This window comes from Ictalurus furcatus, chromosome 22 (genome assembly GCF_023375685.1).
Source record: "Ictalurus furcatus strain D&B chromosome 22, Billie_1.0, whole genome shotgun sequence".
NCBI lineage: Eukaryota > Metazoa > Chordata > Actinopteri > Siluriformes > Ictaluridae > Ictalurus > Ictalurus furcatus.
The window spans coordinates 9,893,391-9,912,501 of NC_071276.1; the positions used below are offsets into that span (position 1 = coordinate 9,893,391).

The window sequence follows — 19,111 nt, forward strand, 5'->3', positions numbered from 1 at the left end:
GTTTGATTAAAACACACAGTTTATGGATGCACAACTGAGCCGGTTTTAATTTGAGAAAATAAAAGGTTGTGACATCATAAAATAGTCAGTATAAGCGCATATATTGGTTATGACAATATAAACATAATTTAAAATCCAACTCATAAAGAAACGACTGATCATTTCACAGAAGTAAACCAAAATAATGTTAATCATACTTTGAAATACAAATCCGAATAGTAGTTTTATCTACATTATTTACAAACCCATATAAACGTTTAAAGGAATTTGAAATGTTATTCCACCATACAGAGTTGCATCACTCTATGTAAGCCCATGGCATTCATAAAAAATAAAAATAATAATAATAATAATAAGAAAGAAAGAAAGAAATATACATGTTTCAGAGTGAGACATGTACAGTGTGTATCATTCTGCCTTCTGAGAAGGTTCCAGTCTGTTGGACAGGGCTGTTAGCACTTTGTCAAATTTCTCATAGCGCTCCTCCCTGCTCGCCTCTGCTCCCCGGCGCCCCCACAGCAGACGCATCTGGAACTCAGTCAGGAAAACCTCTAGTACGTCTGGCTGCTCATGGAAACCTGTACGTACGAAAGTGACCTTAGTTCCATATTTAGCACGTTTATACATTATGAACACATGCAGCAAACAAACAAAAAATACATGTACTGAACATTTCATATATTTCAAATGACAATCGCAATCACATATTGGATTTCAAATAACAAATATTATTGCATGTTTTAATGATATACACGGACTGAGGTTCTCCTTACCCTGTAGTTTTGTCTTGGCATTTGAAGAGTAGGTTTCTCCGTGGCATGCAATGTTACGAGCAGAATTTAAATGACACAGCACAGAATCCATTCCAGAGTCGAGACTCTCCCAGGACTCTTCAAGAATCACAGCACTCTTCTCAAGCAGGAGCAACAGAGGGAGCACATGAGGAACAGTCGTCTCAGATGGGTCACAGAGCTCTTGAAAGAAAATATGAAGGGAGAGTGAGTGAGTTAACCCTTCTGTTAAATGTGGGAACTCTTAAATGTGTTAACCCTTCTGTTCTGTTTGGGACAAATATGGAAATCTTCTGGAGCAATATTAAATGACTAAATGACTACTAAATGGCTTTAAAAAAAAAAAAAAAAAAAAGCCAAATCTAGAATGCTTAAGGGTTGTTTGGTTGTCTTTAGGTTGTTCGATGTAGAACCCTACAATAGAGTGTTTTCATATCAGAAATCATTCCAAACCAGAAACCCTTTAAGATGCTAAAATCACTTAAGAAACACTTAAAGGACCCCTTTTTCTAAGAACATAGTAAACAGAACATAAGGGTTAAACAGAGAAAGACTGCAGACAATAGGAGACAAACCTAAATTGATGAATTTCAGTATTTTTTTTGCTACATGTTAAAGAGTTTGATAATACCGTTTCCATCATTCATTCTCTTCAATGAAGGCCTCAAGGTCTTCTCATACAGAACTGCACTTTCTGTGTATTTTTGTCTTAAAGCCATCCACGTCTCATCCAACCGAACAATCTAGAGATGGGATGGATGTGTTACATTTATTGCCTATTCACCAAAGCATCTTTCTTCTGTTTACTGCTTTATCTCTACCTGTGGCAGTTCTAATACTCTCATAACTGCAGCAAAGCCAAACATGTTGCCCAAGTTAGTCTTCAGCTCAGATGCCAGGGAGATAATTCTGTGCAGTACGGAACCTCTTTCCTCCACACTGCCCGTGCAACCCAACAGCACCATAGCCAGCATGATGGACATGGTATAGAACCTGAGGAAGGGAACTGTGTTTATGCAGTCCTGTTTATTTTATGTTTATTTTAAGGTATTTTAAATCTTGTGTCAGGAGCAAGGTGCTTTTTAGTACTGAGTGCATTAATATACCTTTCCAGCAGGTCTTGTCGGAGATGGTGACCATGTGGAAGTGTGAGCAGCTCCATTCCCGAGCTCACAGCCATCCCTCTTGTATTCTCACCGGATAATTCAAATATGCGAGCAACCTGGATAATAAAATTGGTTTAAAGAGTCTAGCATGTGCAAACATGGACTCAAATGTTTTACAAATTAAAGCTATATATTTTTTCACTAATCCTATTTAATGGTTGATATCCGTTTCCTAATACCTACACTGGGCCTACACAATACACCCATAAGCCATAGGAATTGCATAACCCTTTATAATGCAATGCTGGATGAGTTATGAAAAGCTTATATCAAAACTTGTCTTTACATAGAAGAGAGAAAGATTTTAAGATGCTAAATGAAAGTTTTACTTTTATCTTGAAATTTATTAATTTGTTTTTATTAACAACGTATTCATAAAGCTTTGAAACATCTATGAAATATCCATTCCGTTCCTGTTCATTCGGTTGAGACACAGGCTGCTTAAATAAATGTAGCTGTATAGTAAAATGATTGTGTAAATGCTTCTATATAAGGCAGTAAAGACAGTTATTAAAAGATAAGATGAAAGTTCATTTCATGTTTCATAGACCATGCATAAAATTTGTTGTTAGTAAAGACAAACTAATACCTTGTAATATAAATTGATTGGGATTTAAAAAAAAAAAAAACTTCTCTCTGGTCTTTTTCATGTTACACAAAGACAAATTTACACACTACATAGAACATTTATTTTCATGTAATTTGACATAACTTTTGCATAAATCCTACAGCACTGCATTATAAAAGATTCATGCATTGCTTAAAATGTTGAATTCTGAAGTGGATGAAATAAAAAATGTATAATGCGAAAAAGTGAAGCCCAGATCACCTAACTGCCAGACTGTCAATATACAATTAAAGGGAAAAGTTTGTGTCTTTGGTTTTTGACTGAAAAGAGGTTTTTTTTCTGAATATGTTTGGGTTTGAGATCAACAGGTGAATATGAGATGATACATCAGAATTCCAGCCTTCATTTCCTGATATTTGCATCTAGATGTCTTCCAAACAACTTGAAAATGGCACCCTTTGTTTAAACTAACACATTTTTCAAGTGATCAAAAATATTGTAACATATGACTGACAGGTGGTTCTTGTTGCCCAGGTATGCCCTGTTAGAATGACTGTTTAAACAATTAATAGCTCAGACTGTGAGCCCTGAGTTTCTCCTGTGAAGACTGCATTTATTGTTAAAAATGATAAACCAACATGAAGATCAGAGAGCTGTCTATGGGAGAAAAAATAGCCATTTTGAAGCTGAGAAAAGAGTTCAAATCAATCAGAGGCATTGCACAAACACTGGGCATAGCCAATACAACAATTTGGAATGTCCTGAAAAAGAAAGAAACCACTGGTGTACTAACAACCATACATAAAATAGGTCAGCAAAGAAAAATAATTCCAGTTGGTGACAGAACCATTGTAAGAACTGTGAAGAAAAACCCAAAAACAACAGTCAGTGACATCACCAACAACTTCCACAAGGCAGGGGTGAAGGTATCATGATCCACCAATCAAAGAAGACTTTAAGAGCAAAAATATAGAGGCCATACCACAAGATGCAAACCACTCATCAACAATACAAATCAGAAGGCCAGATTGGAAATTTCCAAATACAGAGGTGAGCCACAAAAAGCTCTGGAACCACTCTACCAAAGTGATGGAAAGTTGGAGAAAGAAAGGATCTGCTCATGATCCAAAGCATACAAGGAAGTCTATAGAAACATTCTGTCTGCCAATTTACAGACAAATGCATCCAATCTAATTGGGAGGAACTTCATCATGCAGCAAGACAATAACCCAAAACACACTGCTAACACAACAAAGGACTTCACAAGGGGAAAAAAGTGGAAGATATTAGACTGGCCAAGTCAATCACCAGACCGTAATTCAACTGAGTATGCATTTCACCTCCTGAATAGGAGACTGAAATGAAGCTGAAAGGAGACTGAAGGGAGACCCCCCCCAAATAAATAAATAAATAATCTGTGGTACAAGCCTAGAAAAGCATCACAAAAGAAGAACGCAACAGTCGGGTGATGTCAGTTGGTCGCCAGCTTCTGTTATGGCAAGCAAATAAGCAACAAAACAGACCATCCTATACTTTTGCTCACCCAAAATTTGGTGGTCTGCCACATAAGGTGCCATATTCTAAGTTGTTTAACACATCTAGATGTAAATATCAGGAAATGAAAGCTGAAATTCTGATCTATAACTCTATTATCTTATTCATATTTGATCTCAGAGGTTTCCAGTGTATAACAAAAACAAAAGAACTGGATTTGCCATTCCAACACTATCAGAGGGGACTGTATTAACATACACTATTTATCAATTTTTGTTACTTGTGTTAATGAAGAACCTGAAACACCAAGTGTATTGTTGCTATAAATAAATGTTATAAATAAATGTTTTTGTCTTTGTAATTTTGTTCTAAGGGTATGCAAGGGTGTGTCCATATACTTTTGGCCATATAGTGTATACACAGTAGTGGGCACTATGAACAGTCCTACCATGCAGTCGATTTTGGTGATGTGCATGGCCATCGTCTTTGTATCAGCATCAACAAGCACCTCCTTCGCTCTCCTTAACACTCTTGCTTCTAGTGGTTTATTTTCTGCAGGGAGCAGTGGTGACTGGTACATGCTGGGTCTGAAACTGGAGGCTGTTTCAATTACAAGTGGCATTAAATAATCCTCATTGTCCTCGTCCATGAAGCCCGGCACTGTCTGGTCCTCTTGTCCACTGATGGGTGACTCTATATGAGCAAGGCTGTGTGGATAAATGCCTGTGTTGGATTGCATGTCACTGGGGTCCGCAGTAGTGCTTTGGCTGGACTCAGCGCTGGGAGACCACATGTTGTCTGTAGGCTCCAAATAGATGACAGCACTCTCAGTTGGAGAGGTACAAAGGTGCATGGTGTTGGGTCTTTGCAAAACAGGCGATGAAGGGACTACAACAAACTTCCTATTGCGTGATGGACTTCTTCTACGTCTGTAGACTAAAAAACAGAGGACAGATGTCACAGTTTAAGAACGCAGCATGTTTCGGACACTTTGACACTACGTACCCTAGATAACAACACTTACGTGTGTTCAGTGGAGTTGGGGATGAGGTCACGACAACATGCTGTTCCAAGCTTCCAATGAAGCTCTTGACTGCCTCCCTGTGAGAAAAGAGTGAAATTACACCAAAATATCACTTGAACCATATCAGTATCTATGGCACTACATTGGACAGCAAAAGTGAAACCAAATCATTTGCTGTTATTTGATCAGTGCATATTCAAGTACCTTATCATAGTTCATCTCACCTTTGAGGGGTTATTAACTCAAATGCCAGAGCCTCTGTCGCTACTAGACTTCCCTTCCTGTGAACAGGTGAGTTTAATGGTGTCCCTTCCTGATTAGTCTGACCAAACATTGTCTCCAGATAACGCACTGGTACAGTTCTGTTGACTGGGGAAATCACATGTGCCCCGCTGTGTTGGGTAAGCGGCGTCTGGCCACCCACATAGAAATGTACCAACGCTGGAATGGAGTCAAACTGCTCTCCTTCCAGAACATATTGCATTCGTGTGTACGTGTCGCAGGATCTGAGCAGAACTTTGCTGATCAAGAAGTGAAGGGGCTTCTGATTCCAGCGGCAGGTTAGGACGTAATCTCCCACACTGGTCAAAGAATCGCGAATCAGGAAATCCCCATCCTGTAACACCAGAGACTCTGAAACCTGTAGTGCAGAAAACATGGAAACATTATAGTTCCCAAGATAAACATAAAATTGGCTTCCTTGTGGGTTTTTAAATGGAATGAAAGAAAACTTTTACAATTTATTGTGAGTGTATCCTGCACCAAGACCACGATCCAAAACAGGACAAAATCGACAGAACAAAATTCTGAAAAATAGGTTTTGCTATCTCATCATCCAGACTTGATCTGGAGAATGAACTCTGGCAGAATTATATCAGATACATTAGCAAATATTTGCAAAGCATTCTGGTAGAGTTATACCAGAAATAACAGGAAGTCATGCTGCGGGATGATATGGTGGCCTAATATTGTAACTGAAAGGACTCAAAAGCTGCTCAGAGAATACTCAAGAGGTTGGAGGCAGTTATAAATGCATGGTGTAGGCACACAAGTGCAGAAAAAAACATAACATGATATGCTGTTAAAAACAGCAAAAAAATAACAACAATGGGACAGTGTGATGCAACAAAGTGAAATTACTGTTACCACCCTGGAGTTCATTATTTTTGTTCTGTAATTTTGTTCCTCATAAACCACAGCAATTTCCCAAGTATTAAATTAAAAAAAAAAAATTTTTTGTTAATGAAAGGCACATACTTATAACCATTTATGTTACATTGGTCTGAAGTATTAAATTCCTGTTATCACCATGTTACAGCAGCTATAAACACTCATTCCCTCAACAGCCCCTCTCTTTTCCTCTCTCTCAGAGTTATCAAAATGCAGCATGTTACCAAGAAAAAAGAAAAGTCTGTCCTGAAGACTTTCCCATGACAGAAAACATACTGACTGTTACAAAGAGCAACATATGAGACTCATCAGATAAATATTAAATAAATGTCTCCTCAGTGTAATTTTCACCATATCAATGATTATATTTTTTTCCTTTGTTATAAGAACACATTATTTAATCATCTTATTATTAGTTTTAGATTATGTGGCGTACCCACCATACAAGTCTCTGTGAATACCTTGTTCCTACATAAACATATATAACATATCTCTAGGACCGCATTAATATAAATATGTAATTTGAATCACAGCTGGAACTACTGTCAGAGCTGTACTGTTATAGACAATGAATCCACACTTTCTGACCAGAATTTCTACTACAGAATTAAGAATTCAACAGTGCTGTGGTACAAGTTATTATACAATTTTTATATATACTATGTTAGATTGTAAAGCCATGTCTGGAAAACTGGCCAAATGCATTTCAAGTAAAATGAAAGCTGAAAACTCAACTAATATAATCTCAGTGTAAAGATCTAACGCACCTCCCAAGGTATACGTCCATGGTACCAGCCATGACTTTGTATGTTGTTGCTGCTGAGTTTCAGCTCTTCCTCCAGTTCTTTCCTCAGTTTCTCTGATGCGGTGTCCAACAGGCACGTCTCTTTTGAAAACTTCCAGAAGAGAAAAAAATAAAGATCCTGTCTTGAAACCATTTTCCCAAAAGAAACCAGAAGCTCTGTGCTTGTTTATGCTCTCTGGAGCAAGGCTAGCCTTCTCACAGGACAGGCTCCTCACATCTACAGTACTAGCCAGTTGTTATGGTGACATCATTGTGTTCCACTAGTTAATGGGCCAATATATCACTGAAGCAGTAGGTTATCTAAAGCATCACTACATGGACTCATTTAAGGGGCACAAAAGAGGGTTGCTCTGTACCCTAAAACAAAGATATGTTGATATATATCAATGATGAACATTAATTTTGTGAGTATTTAAACTGTGGGAACACGCCCTAAAGGTTGATTAACTATTACGTAGTCAAAAAAGATCCAGACAGTACTGCTGAGAAGAATTATCAGTGCTCCTAAGATGAGGACTCCATGCATAAAAGCCAGCATCCCACTTTTTCAGTTACAATAAAATAAGCACATCAACAGTGGTTGGCTGTCTGTAGAAACCCAGGCTGACTACTAGCATTCTGAGCATACTGGCAATGATCCAAGCCCTTTTGTGTCACGCATCTTAACTCAATTAGAGCCTCACTGCTCAGACCTCAGATTCTTCCTTGTGTCTGAGGCTGTGTGAAGGAATTTCAGTACAACAAACACTCAACAGTTTCTCTTAGATGCTAAAAAGAAACCAGAATGTAAAGCCGAAAAAAGCGAGAAACATGCTCACCATTACATATTCACCTCTGTTTTCCATGGAATCTGAATGACTATGGACAAGGAAAAAAACAAACAAAATTTGAACATGGATTTTATATACAATGTTATAAAAATCCATAATATCAGAAAAACATTTCAATAATATGGCATGCATAAGCCTATGTGCACATATTTGTGCAGGCTTGACAATGTTTTGTGTGAAGATGCCAGGGGCTGCAGGACAGGAAATTGTCTGAGGAACAGCCTGTGCTGCTCTTTCCCATGACCATTTGGATCCTCTGTGCATCAGGGATGGACTTGCGCAATGCAGTACATTTATAGTTTTAGCCAGTGTTATGTTAGACACAGACACATGTAACAGCCCCCAGTAACAGCAATGACCTTTCTCAAACTTTCACACGCACGCATGTCTTACTAATTTTGCGAGGACTTTCCACTGCATTAATAATGATTAATGTGACTAATTAATGCTATGCTACTGCCGAAATCTGACGCCAACCTTAACCTCAATACCTATAATAATAACTGGCTCCTTTAGTTTTTTTTTAATCTTTTTTTTTTTTCCTTTTTAGTTTTTTGTCAAATAAAACAGTAACAAACCACACAAGGTTAGGAATATTTTGCATTTGATTTTGTGTTGGCATTTGGACCCTTCCAAGACATAAAATGGACTGGCTGGATATTTTTGCGATTGCAACATTTCTTTTACGGAGTTTTACAACCAAATGAAGACAGCATTTGGTTTTTATAAAAAGGAATGCACTTGGTTCGCAGCCAGTGTTGGAAAATATTCAACACTTTACAGATGTGTTTGGACAAAGCTATGCGCTCAGTCCTGCCGTAAACACAGCATAAACAACCAAAGCTCTGCATGACCTATGAGGTAAAATATGAAATAGCAGCAGTAACATCTTGTAGGCTCAAGGGCTAATTTAAGGTTTCTTTTCTGTCATAGACAGAAAATGATACAGAATGTGACAGCATTAAAGCTGTCACCTGTACAGTCAGCAGGCAGTCTGAGAAATGAAATGTCACCCTGACAAAACTGTCACAGTAAAGGAAACTCTGTCAGCACATAAATCAAGGTCTAACGCGCCATGTTTATAAACAGTTACAAGCTTGGGCTTTGTACCAAGGACATCTCGAAGCGTTCTCTTCTACACAAAGCTTATTGAGAAACAGCTGCATATTGCACCAGCACTGTATTCACTTTCTATTTATACTTAAGTACATTACAGATATTCCCTGGACACATATATCAGATTCTCATTCCTACTTACAGTTCCCATATGAGACCCAACTGGCTACCTCCCAAACAGCAGGTGATGTGATTGTATACACTGTGTATACTGTGTGTGTGTGTGTGTGTGTGTGTGTGTGTGTGTGTGTGTGTGTAGAGTCTTCCCAGAAGAGTAGAGAATGTAATGCCACACTCTACAAGTTTTCACAAACAAGATCAGATCAAGGATTACACAAGTTCCAGAAATCTCTGCTCCCCATTGTTGAAAACAAACACCAGTTACTCACAGTTACTCACAAACCCGTCTGTTGCGCAGTGACAATCATGGAGACCGCTAAAGATTAAACAAATGCGATTAAATATCAGGATTTACACGTCAGGATCTTACCTTACGGAATAATAAAACGAAGCAGTGGAGTTTTATTAAGCTCCGGTAATGGCATGGTCAGGTGCAGAAGCGGTTTGGTTTCTTCTGCCAGATTTGACACTTGTAGCGCGGCGCTTCTTCTAACTCCGCCAATGACGTCACTCCGCTTCTCCGCGAGCGCAGGAGGCGGGGTTAACGCTGTTCGCGAGCAAAGCTATTGGTTAACTCCAAAAACGAATATTATCATAATAACTCCAGTGAGTTACTAAATAATAGTTGCATACGCTATTGGGATATCATTCATTACGCAATTATGTAGTTTTGGACGTAGCCACTGTGATTTATTTAGCTTTGTCACAGTTTTTCTATCTATCCATCCAACCATCCACCCATCTATCTATCTATCTATCTATCTATCTATCTATCTATTATTATTATTATTATTATTATTATTATTATTATTATTATTATTATTATTATTACTGCAGCTAATATATTTTGTCCTATTTTCCTTTTTCTTGTGCTTCTTATTAGTAGTGTTTTTTATTTACTGTTTTTTTAACCATTGTTTTTCCTGTTAAATATTTGATTAGAGAGAGAGAGAGAGAGAGGGAGAGAGAGAGAGAGAAACTATGTAGGCCTGTGTTCCTGCTGGAGTGTAATAAAACGTACACGAATGTGAAAAAACAGCTATGCAGGAACTTCTAAACAGTTAGCACATAGAGGAATTTTAATGAATTGACTGAGGAGGTTTTAGGTAGCCTATCCACTCATGGTACTATGAAATTTTAACTTTATCACTGAGGAAATGGAACATTTCTTGCATATTTGTCATATGAGAAAATGAGCTGTAAAACAGACCCTACAGCCATGGCTTTGTCCAAGCTACTGGAGCGAGCAGAGGGTAGCCTATAGACCTCAGTACAGAGCTCAAGCGCATTCTCCCTTCTGTCCATTAACGTCATAACAGAGTGTCTTTGTCAGAACCAGACCAAATGACTGTAATGGCATCTGTATTTCAGAGAAAGAACACAACCTCTTTTACTGTTATTATTTCCCACACCACCATTAGATTGCACCAATGCATTAGTGCATTAGATACACTATACGGCCAAAAGTTTGAGGACACCTGATCATCACACCCATATTTGGGCCTTCCAAAAACTCTTGCCATAAAGCAAAGAATTGTACAGGATGTCTTTGTATGTTGTAATTTCCCTTTATTGGAACTAGGGGCCCAAACATTTTCCAGCATGACCATGCTCCTGTGCACAAAAAGAGCTCCATGAAGTCAGGGTTTGCCAAGGTTAGAGTGGAAAAACTCAAGACGCCTACACAGAGCCCAGACCTCAATGCCACTGAACACCTTTGGGATGAATTGGAACACTTTCTGCACCCCAGGCCACCTCGCCCAAAATCAGTGCCTGACCTCACTAATGCGCTTTTGGATGAATGGACAAATCCACACAGCCACGCTCCTAAATCTAGTGGAAAGCCTTCCCAGAAACATGGAGGTTACTATAACAGCAAAGGGGGACTAAATCTGGAATGTGATGGTCAGGTGTCCACAACTTTTTGGCTATATAGTATACTTTAGAGAAATATAGGCTAAAGCCTATACAAGGTTACCATCCTATCTGATATGCAGTATCCATTAACTATATTAGATACTTAATTAACTCTACATAGATAAAGAATTGCACCTCTCAAAACTTTATGCCCAAGTGTCACCCCTTCTTCAGTGGATAATCTCACCTGGATACTGTAAACTTCAGAACTGCCTCAGAACTGAAACTGTAATCACACAGACTATGATGCACACTCAAACCTGCTTGACTTTGTAGCACACAGTTGTAGGAAAAGTGATGTTTAATCCCCAGAACAAGATTTCTTATTTTTCAGTCAAGATTTCTTCCTCATGTCTCAGTGAGTTTTTATTTGCCAGTGTCACCTCTAGCTTGCTTATTTTGGATCTCAATCTACACAAAATTCCACTGAAGTAGCATAGATATCAGCTAGAATATAATAAACTTTATGATCTAAATGCGTGTAATGGCTTCCGACGTCCTACTGCAGTGACGTCACGCCCCAGAGTAACCCCACTGGTAAAATTGAACGATTTTATACATGAAAGCATTTACACTATCTTTATTTAGCCTATTAATAATCTCATATTCAAGCTAGCAGGTCTACATTCCACCTCTTTAATTCTCTTGCGATGACGTCATGCTCCCCCCTCTCTGGTAACACAGGGCAACCTCTGCTTTTGTTTATTGTTGCCGAGTTTCTCTAAACTTGATTAGACAGTAGGAGCGATAATTATGCCTCCTAAAAAAGTTGGAAAGCAAAATGCCGACAAAACAGCCACTCTCGGAGAGAAAAGCGCTCCAGATGATGCCTTATCCGAGGGGAGTAAAGAATTCTACCGGGCTCAAATACGAGATTTAGAGGAGCGACTGGAAAAGTGAGGAAACCTGGAGTTAGCTAGCAAAAACATAGTCACTAGGACGCTAGAAACAGGCTCTGTGTATAGAATATAGAGTTATTTCCTGACTCAGGACATTGTATATCCTCAGTAAGAAGTTTTAGCCTGAAGCCATATAGTCCTCTGTAGTATAGGTATGCAGACTTACCTGACAAGTTTGAGGAATCAGAAGACTGTTACTCAATATCCAAAACCAATATAGGAAACGCATGGATTCATAATTACTGTCTGTTATTAATAAACTGATAAGACTAGGTGAATTTGAATTGCTGTTTGTTCATTCTCTGTCAGTGCGCACAAGGAAGTTAGAAGGAAACCAAGACCTTAGATCGCAGTCTATTGCAAAGCATAATAATTAACCTGCTGCCACACCTCATGCCATAGAAAACTGACTCATTGTAGTCATACCGGAAATGCATCCCTCTGCAAACAAACACCATGCTCAATCCTTTATCCTTCTCTTCAAAGGTATCAGCACAAATGTGATGAGCTGGAGGTTCGCCAGAAGGATTTTTCTACCGATTATAATAATGTAGTGAGAGAGAAGAGGGACATAGTGCTCTATCTGAAGCGTACCTTGGCCCAAAAAGAGGATGAGATCACTGATATCTTAGAGAAGCTTCAGGAGCTACAAGCAGCCAAAGATGCAGAGAAGGAATCATTTGACAGGCAACTGAGCATGCTTCGCAGTGAGTTTCAAGAGACCAAGGACAGACTTACTGCTGAGAACATGGTCCTAGGTAAAAAAAAAACAAAAAACAAAACAAAACACCAAGCCACCACTCATTTAGATTCAAAGTATCTTTTTGATTGCACAAAAGTATGTCTGATGCTAGTCAAACTTGGTATCCAGCCTACTGTTGTGCAGTTGACTGGTTAGCAGTTACCTTTATCACAGATAATATGGTGTATCAGAGTATTTACATAAGTTCACAAGGATCCTCAGATCAGGCCTTGTTTTTTGTTGGCAGCGGGAAAACTTGCATCTCTTGAGGATTTCCAGATGCAGAAGGATGAACTTATGGGTCAGATGGAGTCTCTGAAAGAACAACTAGAGCTGCAGAAGCAAGAGCACCAAACTGTCATCTACAACCTGGAGAAGAAAGCTGTACTGGACAACTACAGGTCAGTGTGATGATGAACAAACAACCTTACTGCTCAATGTTCTTCCTTACATGCAAATTTTCCTTAAGGAAAAATCTTCAAATCAAGCCGTTACAATTAGTTTCCAGCTCTACTGCAGAGCAAGCAGTTCACATTTTACTACAGCTGGGTTTTGACTCTCAAACATATCCTTTCTCTTCTCGGACAGACTGAAGAAAGAGATGCAGCAGCACGTAGCTGCCGTCGCTACCGAATTCCACAAAGTCTCGGATAAAAAGATGCCAGAGACAACGAAGAGGGCAATCCACGAGAATATGTTAGTGACGAGCCAACTCAGGCAGATTTCAGACAGGTGCAAAGAGCTGATGGTGGAGAATGATGCTCTGAATGCCAGAGAGAAAAAACTCAAAAGAGAAATGGAGATCATGGAGCCGTTATTGAATGAGATGACCAGGAAAAGTCTTGCAAACCAAAAGGTTGCTTCAAACACATTACCCAATATTTGAAAGTATGGTCAGAAATGTTTAAAGACACTTTTTGTAATATCTGACAACTTTCCTCACATTCTGGCAGCTGTCAGTAAAACACACACACAGAGGAAAATCAACTGTAGTACACAAGAGAAAACAAATGGACTAGCAACATTCAACCAATCAGGACTACGAGGCATCTTATAGCTTCCTGTCAATCATGTTGCCTGTACATTTAAAAAGCTTCCCCTATTGGGATAGTATTACAGTGTTCTAGACTAAGTGTGTGTTTTGAGGCTTGTCTTTAGAGGTTGTGTCTTTATAAGCTGTCAAAATCGCTGTGTATACCTTTTAACTATTTATCCTTAATTGCCATGAGTCAGTCCGTACAGGATTTCACAGAGATTTTTTTGTGATTGTTGCAGCCAAAAAGGCTCAATTTGACTGGGTTTTTTTCCCCCCTCAAAATGTGCAACGCAACTTCAGGTTTTTTTTTTTTTTTGCTTTTTGGTGGAAAACTACAAATTGCAATTGCACAGAATTGTTTTGCACGGTCTTTCGCATTAGTGTGTGAGTGTGTATGTGATTGTGCCCTGCGATGGACTGGCACCCTGTCCAGGGTGTACCCCGCCTTGTGCCCGATGCTCCCTGGGATAGGCTCCAGGTTCCCCGTGACCCTGAAAAGGAGTAAGCGGTTGAAGATGGATGGATGGATGGATGGATGGTCTTTCGCATTAATGTTTATTGGTAAATGAGACCCTTTAGCTGTACTCCTGTTCGATGCACGTGAATCGAAGAGGACTTTGACTGAATTTATGTTGTGATGAGGTCACATGATGAAGCTTGGACAAATCTGCAGAAAATCTGCGGTAATTTTGAAAAATTGCAAGTTAAAATTGCGAATATTTCGTAGTTTGCTTGATTTCGGAGTTCGCATTAATTTGTGCGATTGTAAAATTGTGAAATCCTGGAGGGACTGATGAGTTCTTTTATGTACGTACATGGGCAACATTAAAATGAACAAAAAGGTTGATTAAATATGTATTTTTTTTATTTTGCCTTGGAAGGTGATACAGCAGCTAACGGAGAAGTGCAAGCAAATGCATGCTGAACTTGAGGACTACACCAGACATAAACAGGAACACCAAAAGTTGGTGAACAATCACTCCATGCTACAGAAAGAGCATGATGCCCTCAGGTTTGAGTTTTGAATGGGTTTACAATTATGCCAGCTACACTCCTGTAGAGCGTAGTATCTTTAATTAGAATCTTTAATAAGACTAGATAATGGTTCTGCAAGTGGAAAGCTTTAATGGTGCCTTTAAATAAATATGGTGACAAAATTCACCTAACGTGCTTTATATACAAATAGCCTGTACATTATATACATAGCACAAAATTATGAGATCATGGCACAGTGTTGTAGCAGGTAGCAACGCCGCTTCATACCATCAGGGTTCTGTGGTTTTTATTCTAAGCTCTGGTTATTATCTATTTTCTCCCACCTCCAAAACATCCCAGTAGGATTAGCCTGGGATAATTGTTTGAGAACTCTATTATATGCTCTATTATATCATTATCACATCCACATTAAATGGTCATTGGTTGTAGTTGTTATATCTGAGGATTGGCTTGACTGATATCTCAGACAGGAACATGAATCTGCTGTGGACAGTCTCAACCAAAATCAAGCAGAAGCTGCAAGACTGACAACAGAGCTTCAGGAGGAGAGGACACGGCGAGGACGGGTTGAGACAGTCCTCCAAGAGGCAGCTATGGCTTTAAAGGAAGCATTAAGGGTAATGTAAATGATCAGGCAGTCATGGTATAATAAAACTGATTTATAAAAATTCACTGAACAGAGTTTTATTAGTTTTGCTTTTACAGGAGGTGCCTAAAGAAGAGGACGCAGAAGTGCAGACCCTCGCCCGGAGAAATCAGATGATGCAGAAGTTGCTGGCCGTATTGGACAGCGCTGCAGCCATCAGCAAAGGCCCTGCCCCCTCTCACTTCATCCCTACAACAGAAGACTCTCATGAATTTATAACAGCAGCAGGCATGGAGAGGTATATATAGTACCTTGCAAAAGTATTCAACCCCCTTAAAAGTCATCAGATTCTTCTGGATAACAAATGACACTTATATGGATCATTTCATCCAGTATTTCTATTGCAAAACAATATACCCTTAAAGTAAACTTTCAAGGTCAAAATTCATTATTTGTCAATAGATAAAAAATAAAAAAAACCCTTGCAAAATGGCTACTTGAGTAAGTATTCAACCCCTTGTACTAGGCAGAACCACCTTTTGCTGCCGTAAAACTGTCTGTTGGGATAAGTTCCTACCAGCTTTGCACACTGTTTGGCAGTGATTTTATCCATCCGTCCTGGAAGATTTGCCCCAGGTTCTTCAGGTTGGTTGGATGTTCATTGTTTACTGCATTTTTTGAACAGTGCCACAGGTTCTCTTGACTTGGCTACTGTAGAACATTCACCTTTTCGTTTCTACCCACTCCTGTATTGGTTTGGCATGGTGTCTGGGACTATTGTCTTGCTGAAAGATGGAGGTTCTTCCAAGCTGTAGTTTTTTTTAGTAGACTGAAGCAGTAATTTTGTAATCTTATCTGTAATCTTAAAATATTCCCCTGTAATTTGATAACTCCATTGTCCCTTCAATTTTGACAAGAAACCCAGGTTCTGAGGTTGAAAAGCGTTTCCACAGCATGATGATGCCACCACTGTATTTCATTGTAGGAGTGGTGCTAATTGAGTTATGCCCTGTGTTAGGTTTGCACCACACTTGTCTCGATCTAGATGTCATCACACCAAAAAACACATCATCACTGGGCCACTCTCATGCTTTCATATGGCTCTTCTTGAGCCATGGTTTCATTTCATTTTCATACCTGTCTCTTCAATGACAATGACAACGCTGTTTTAATATTTCAGAGGTGATGGCCAAGTATACAATTTGTGTCCTTGTTAAGATGATATCTTTCATCTGGAGCTCCTGGAACCTGTGGAGTTGAATGCTTATGCAAGCCTCATTTTTTCATTTTTTGATTTTCTTTGAAATACTTGCTGACCAATAATTAATTTTGACTTTGAATATTCAGTGTCAGAGGAGTTTCCAATAGAAATACTCACAGGAAAAGTATCTGTATATATCATTTGTTATTCAGACAAATCTGATAAGTTCTGGGGGGTTGAATACTTTTGCAAACCGCCGTAAGAGCCAAGTAACCAACAAAATACACAGGAGTGTTTCACATATTGCATCAAAGCACATTAGTCTAATTACTAGTCAAATTAGTCCTACACATTCTAGCATTTTTCTCATAGTTTGATCATTTACTGCAACTAACACACAATATTTTTAAATGATAGCAGAACATTTAAAACTTTAACTTTAATGTTCATTTTTCCAAACAAAGAATTAGAGGATAATGTCTTATAGTTGCAAACTGAGAGGCGTTATTCAATGATGTCATCTCTGCCATATTTCTCATTTTTTGCTTGTTTACTCATGAAGATCAGGTCTAGCTGCCTCACAGAAGGCTACTTCTCAAATCAAGCCTGGAGACCTGGGGTTCGTCCTACAGCAAACACACACAGGAAACATTGTTATGTCCAAAAGACCACACCTCCCCAAAAGTCTGCAAAGGTAGCTTATACATATTAAAAACTTGCATTAATAAATATTGAGGATGCACAATGGAAAAATAAAAGAAAGAATTACAGGATCTACAGTCTAACCCAGAACTTTTGGCATTCTTCCTGAAAATGAGTTAAAACTTAATAATTGAGGAATTGAGTGATATTTTAAGCCTGAACATGTGGAGAGGATTACAGCACTGAGAGGGATCTTAGATTTTCCTTCATACAGAGCATGCCTAGCTGCTTTATTCTTAGTTTTCAGTATAGGTTAAATCTGCAGACTGAGATTACAACCATTCTTATGTTGAGTCGGATGAACTGTATGTTACTGTAGGCTATTACCTTGGTGAAAGATCTTAACGTCCTGGCAGAGACAGCCACATTTTGGGCTAAAGTATTCTTGTACTAAGTGGAATTCTTGATGCCATGAGTGTTCACAAGGAACTCTGCTGTAGCACCAACTGCAGAACAGTGTATTATGTATTAATAATCCTTTCATGCAGTCTCATTTTTTATTGTTAGTCATGCCAAAGCTATGAAGCTTGAGTTTGGTCTTCTCTAACCCCAACACAAGATATTGTAGTTGTAATGATGATTGATGGAGTAATGCACTGCATTTTGTTGGTTGTTTTAAGGAAGGGCCTCTTTTGTGCACCCTTTTGAGCAGTGTGTTATTATGGTGCTGGGGGGAACTTGTCCACTTTTAGCACCCCAAAGAATTGTCATAGCACACACATGTACCAAGCCCAGAAAAGTTGCTCATAATAATCACATCAGAAATATTAGGTGACAATATGATGTTTGGGTTTGGGTTAGGAATGCGTCAAACTGCATGCAAAAAAACCTAGCTAGCTAACCTCAGATCCACTGCTGAGCTTAAAAATATAATTTTCCCCACAGGTGAGAATTAATTTTTAGGGATGCCTCAAATGCTGCTACATGTTTTTAAAGATTACTATAATTTATTAATAAGGTAAATTATTTTCCTTAAAGGAAATTAGTCAAATTGTTTGAGTGTAAAATTTAATCCTTTAATTTATACGTGTTTGCCTCACACCTCCAGGGTGTGTGTGCCGCAGCCCTGTGTGTGTGGAGTTTGCATGGTCTCCCAGTGCTTCCCCTAGTCCAAAGACATGCGTTGTAGCCTGATTGGCATGTCCAAAAGTGTCCGTAGTGTATGATTGGGTGTGTGTTTGTGCCCTGCGATGGATTGGCACCCCATCCTGGGTGCCCCCTGCCTTGTGCCCCATGCCCCCTGGGATAGGCTCCAGGTTCCCTGCGACCCAGTAAGGATAATCGGTATAGAAAATGGATGGATGGATCTATACGTCATACAATATATTTTTCCCATAACCTCTTGAAGGGTGTCAATAATAATGGAGTTGACATAGAATTTGTTCTAGAGAATGTTTGCTAAAACTGTTCTGTTTCTCCCATAGGCAACAGAAAAGCCAAAAAGGGAATGATACCTCAAAAGCCTTTAGCTGAGAAGGACACTCTTCCCTCGCAGTCTGAATCTGTCAGAGGAAGTCAAACAACGTTTTAAAGCAAGAAAAGCCACTCTGGATCCACAACGGCATCAACTTATAATTGTGTGTGGAGGGTATGAGTGAGAAAAACACAGACACCTTCTGTACAGTCTGATAAATCATTTATGTCATTTGTGAATGTTCTACATCTCCATCATGTTATTTAGAATTTGATTTGGTCCTGACTGATAAAATATAAACACTAGATGGCGGCATGGCATCCTTTATTGTAGAACCTGTTCTTGAGAATAAACTTGATCTTGAGCTGTCAGAGGATTTGTGTTTACTCAGTCCTGGAGGTATAGCTGAGTAAAAAAGATTGAATACATTTAACAGAAGAAAAAAGAAAAGAAAAAAGAATAACGAGAAGAGTGCTAAAGATTTTGTCACTTCGCACGCCAATGTTGTTTGTTATTGCGTGCAAACCTGAAACC

The 19,111-nt window shown here is 38.9% G+C and overlaps 2 protein-coding genes across 6 annotated transcripts; one reads left to right on the forward strand and one right to left on the reverse strand.

Annotated features, from left to right (window-relative positions):
• Positions 1 to 14: 14 nt before the first annotated feature.
• On the reverse strand, positions 15 to 9,604 carry sh2d3cb (SH2 domain containing 3Cb). The gene is made up of 11 exons (XM_053654306.1): positions 9,455 to 9,604; positions 7,837 to 7,876; positions 6,981 to 7,109; positions 5,268 to 5,683; positions 5,044 to 5,120; positions 4,468 to 4,955; positions 1,898 to 2,013; positions 1,613 to 1,784; positions 1,423 to 1,534; positions 774 to 974; positions 15 to 578 (listed from the first exon to the last, which is right to left on the reverse strand). Exons 2-11 carry the CDS (start codon positions 7,861 to 7,863, stop codon positions 409 to 411), a joined length of 1,908 nt encoding a protein of 635 aa, XP_053510281.1. The 5' UTR covers positions 7,864 to 7,876; positions 9,455 to 9,604; the 3' UTR covers positions 15 to 408.
• Positions 9,605 to 11,443: 1,839 nt separating this feature from the next.
• On the forward strand, positions 11,444 to 18,948 carry cfap157 (cilia and flagella associated protein 157). 5 transcript variants are annotated; one of them, XM_053654309.1, is made up of 9 exons: positions 11,444 to 11,897; positions 12,387 to 12,658; positions 12,890 to 13,043; positions 13,231 to 13,498; positions 14,560 to 14,642; positions 15,141 to 15,291; positions 15,380 to 15,558; positions 17,024 to 17,155; positions 18,588 to 18,948. In XM_053654309.1, exons 1-9 carry the CDS (start codon positions 11,755 to 11,757, stop codon positions 18,634 to 18,636), a joined length of 1,431 nt encoding a protein of 476 aa, XP_053510284.1. In that variant the 5' UTR covers positions 11,444 to 11,754; the 3' UTR covers positions 18,637 to 18,948. The 5 variants fall into 5 exon arrangements, 4 of the variants coding, with proteins under 4 accessions (XP_053510284.1, XP_053510286.1, XP_053510285.1 ...); XR_008389004.1 differs by lacking the exons at positions 17,024 to 17,155; positions 18,588 to 18,948 and adding exons at positions 15,787 to 15,905; positions 16,441 to 16,523 and having other exon boundaries at positions 11,447 to 11,897; positions 14,560 to 14,690; XM_053654308.1 differs by having other exon boundaries at positions 11,450 to 11,897; positions 14,560 to 14,690.
• The last annotated feature ends 163 nt before the right edge of the window (positions 18,949 to 19,111 follow it).

Coding starts and splice junctions, on each gene's coding strand:
- sh2d3cb (XM_053654306.1), bottom strand. CDS start 7,863: ATGGAAAACAGAGGTGAATATGTAATG. Junction 1,785..1,897: donor CGACAAGACCTGCTGGAAAG/GTATATTAATGC, acceptor TCCCTTCCTCAG/GTTCTATACCATGTCCATCA. Junction 579..773: donor TGCCAAGACAAAACTACAGG/GTAAGGAGAACC, acceptor TCGTACGTACAG/GTTTCCATGAGCAGCCAGAC.
- cfap157 (XM_053654308.1), top strand. CDS start 11,755: ATGCCTCCTAAAAAAGTTGGAAAGCAAAATGCCGACAAAACAGCCACT. Junction 14,691..15,140: donor AAAGAGCATGATGCCCTCAG/GTTTGAGTTTTG, acceptor CTGATATCTCAG/ACAGGAACATGAATCTGCTG. Junction 15,559..17,023: donor ACAGCAGCAGGCATGGAGAG/GTATATATAGTA, acceptor TTACTCATGAAG/ATCAGGTCTAGCTGCCTCAC.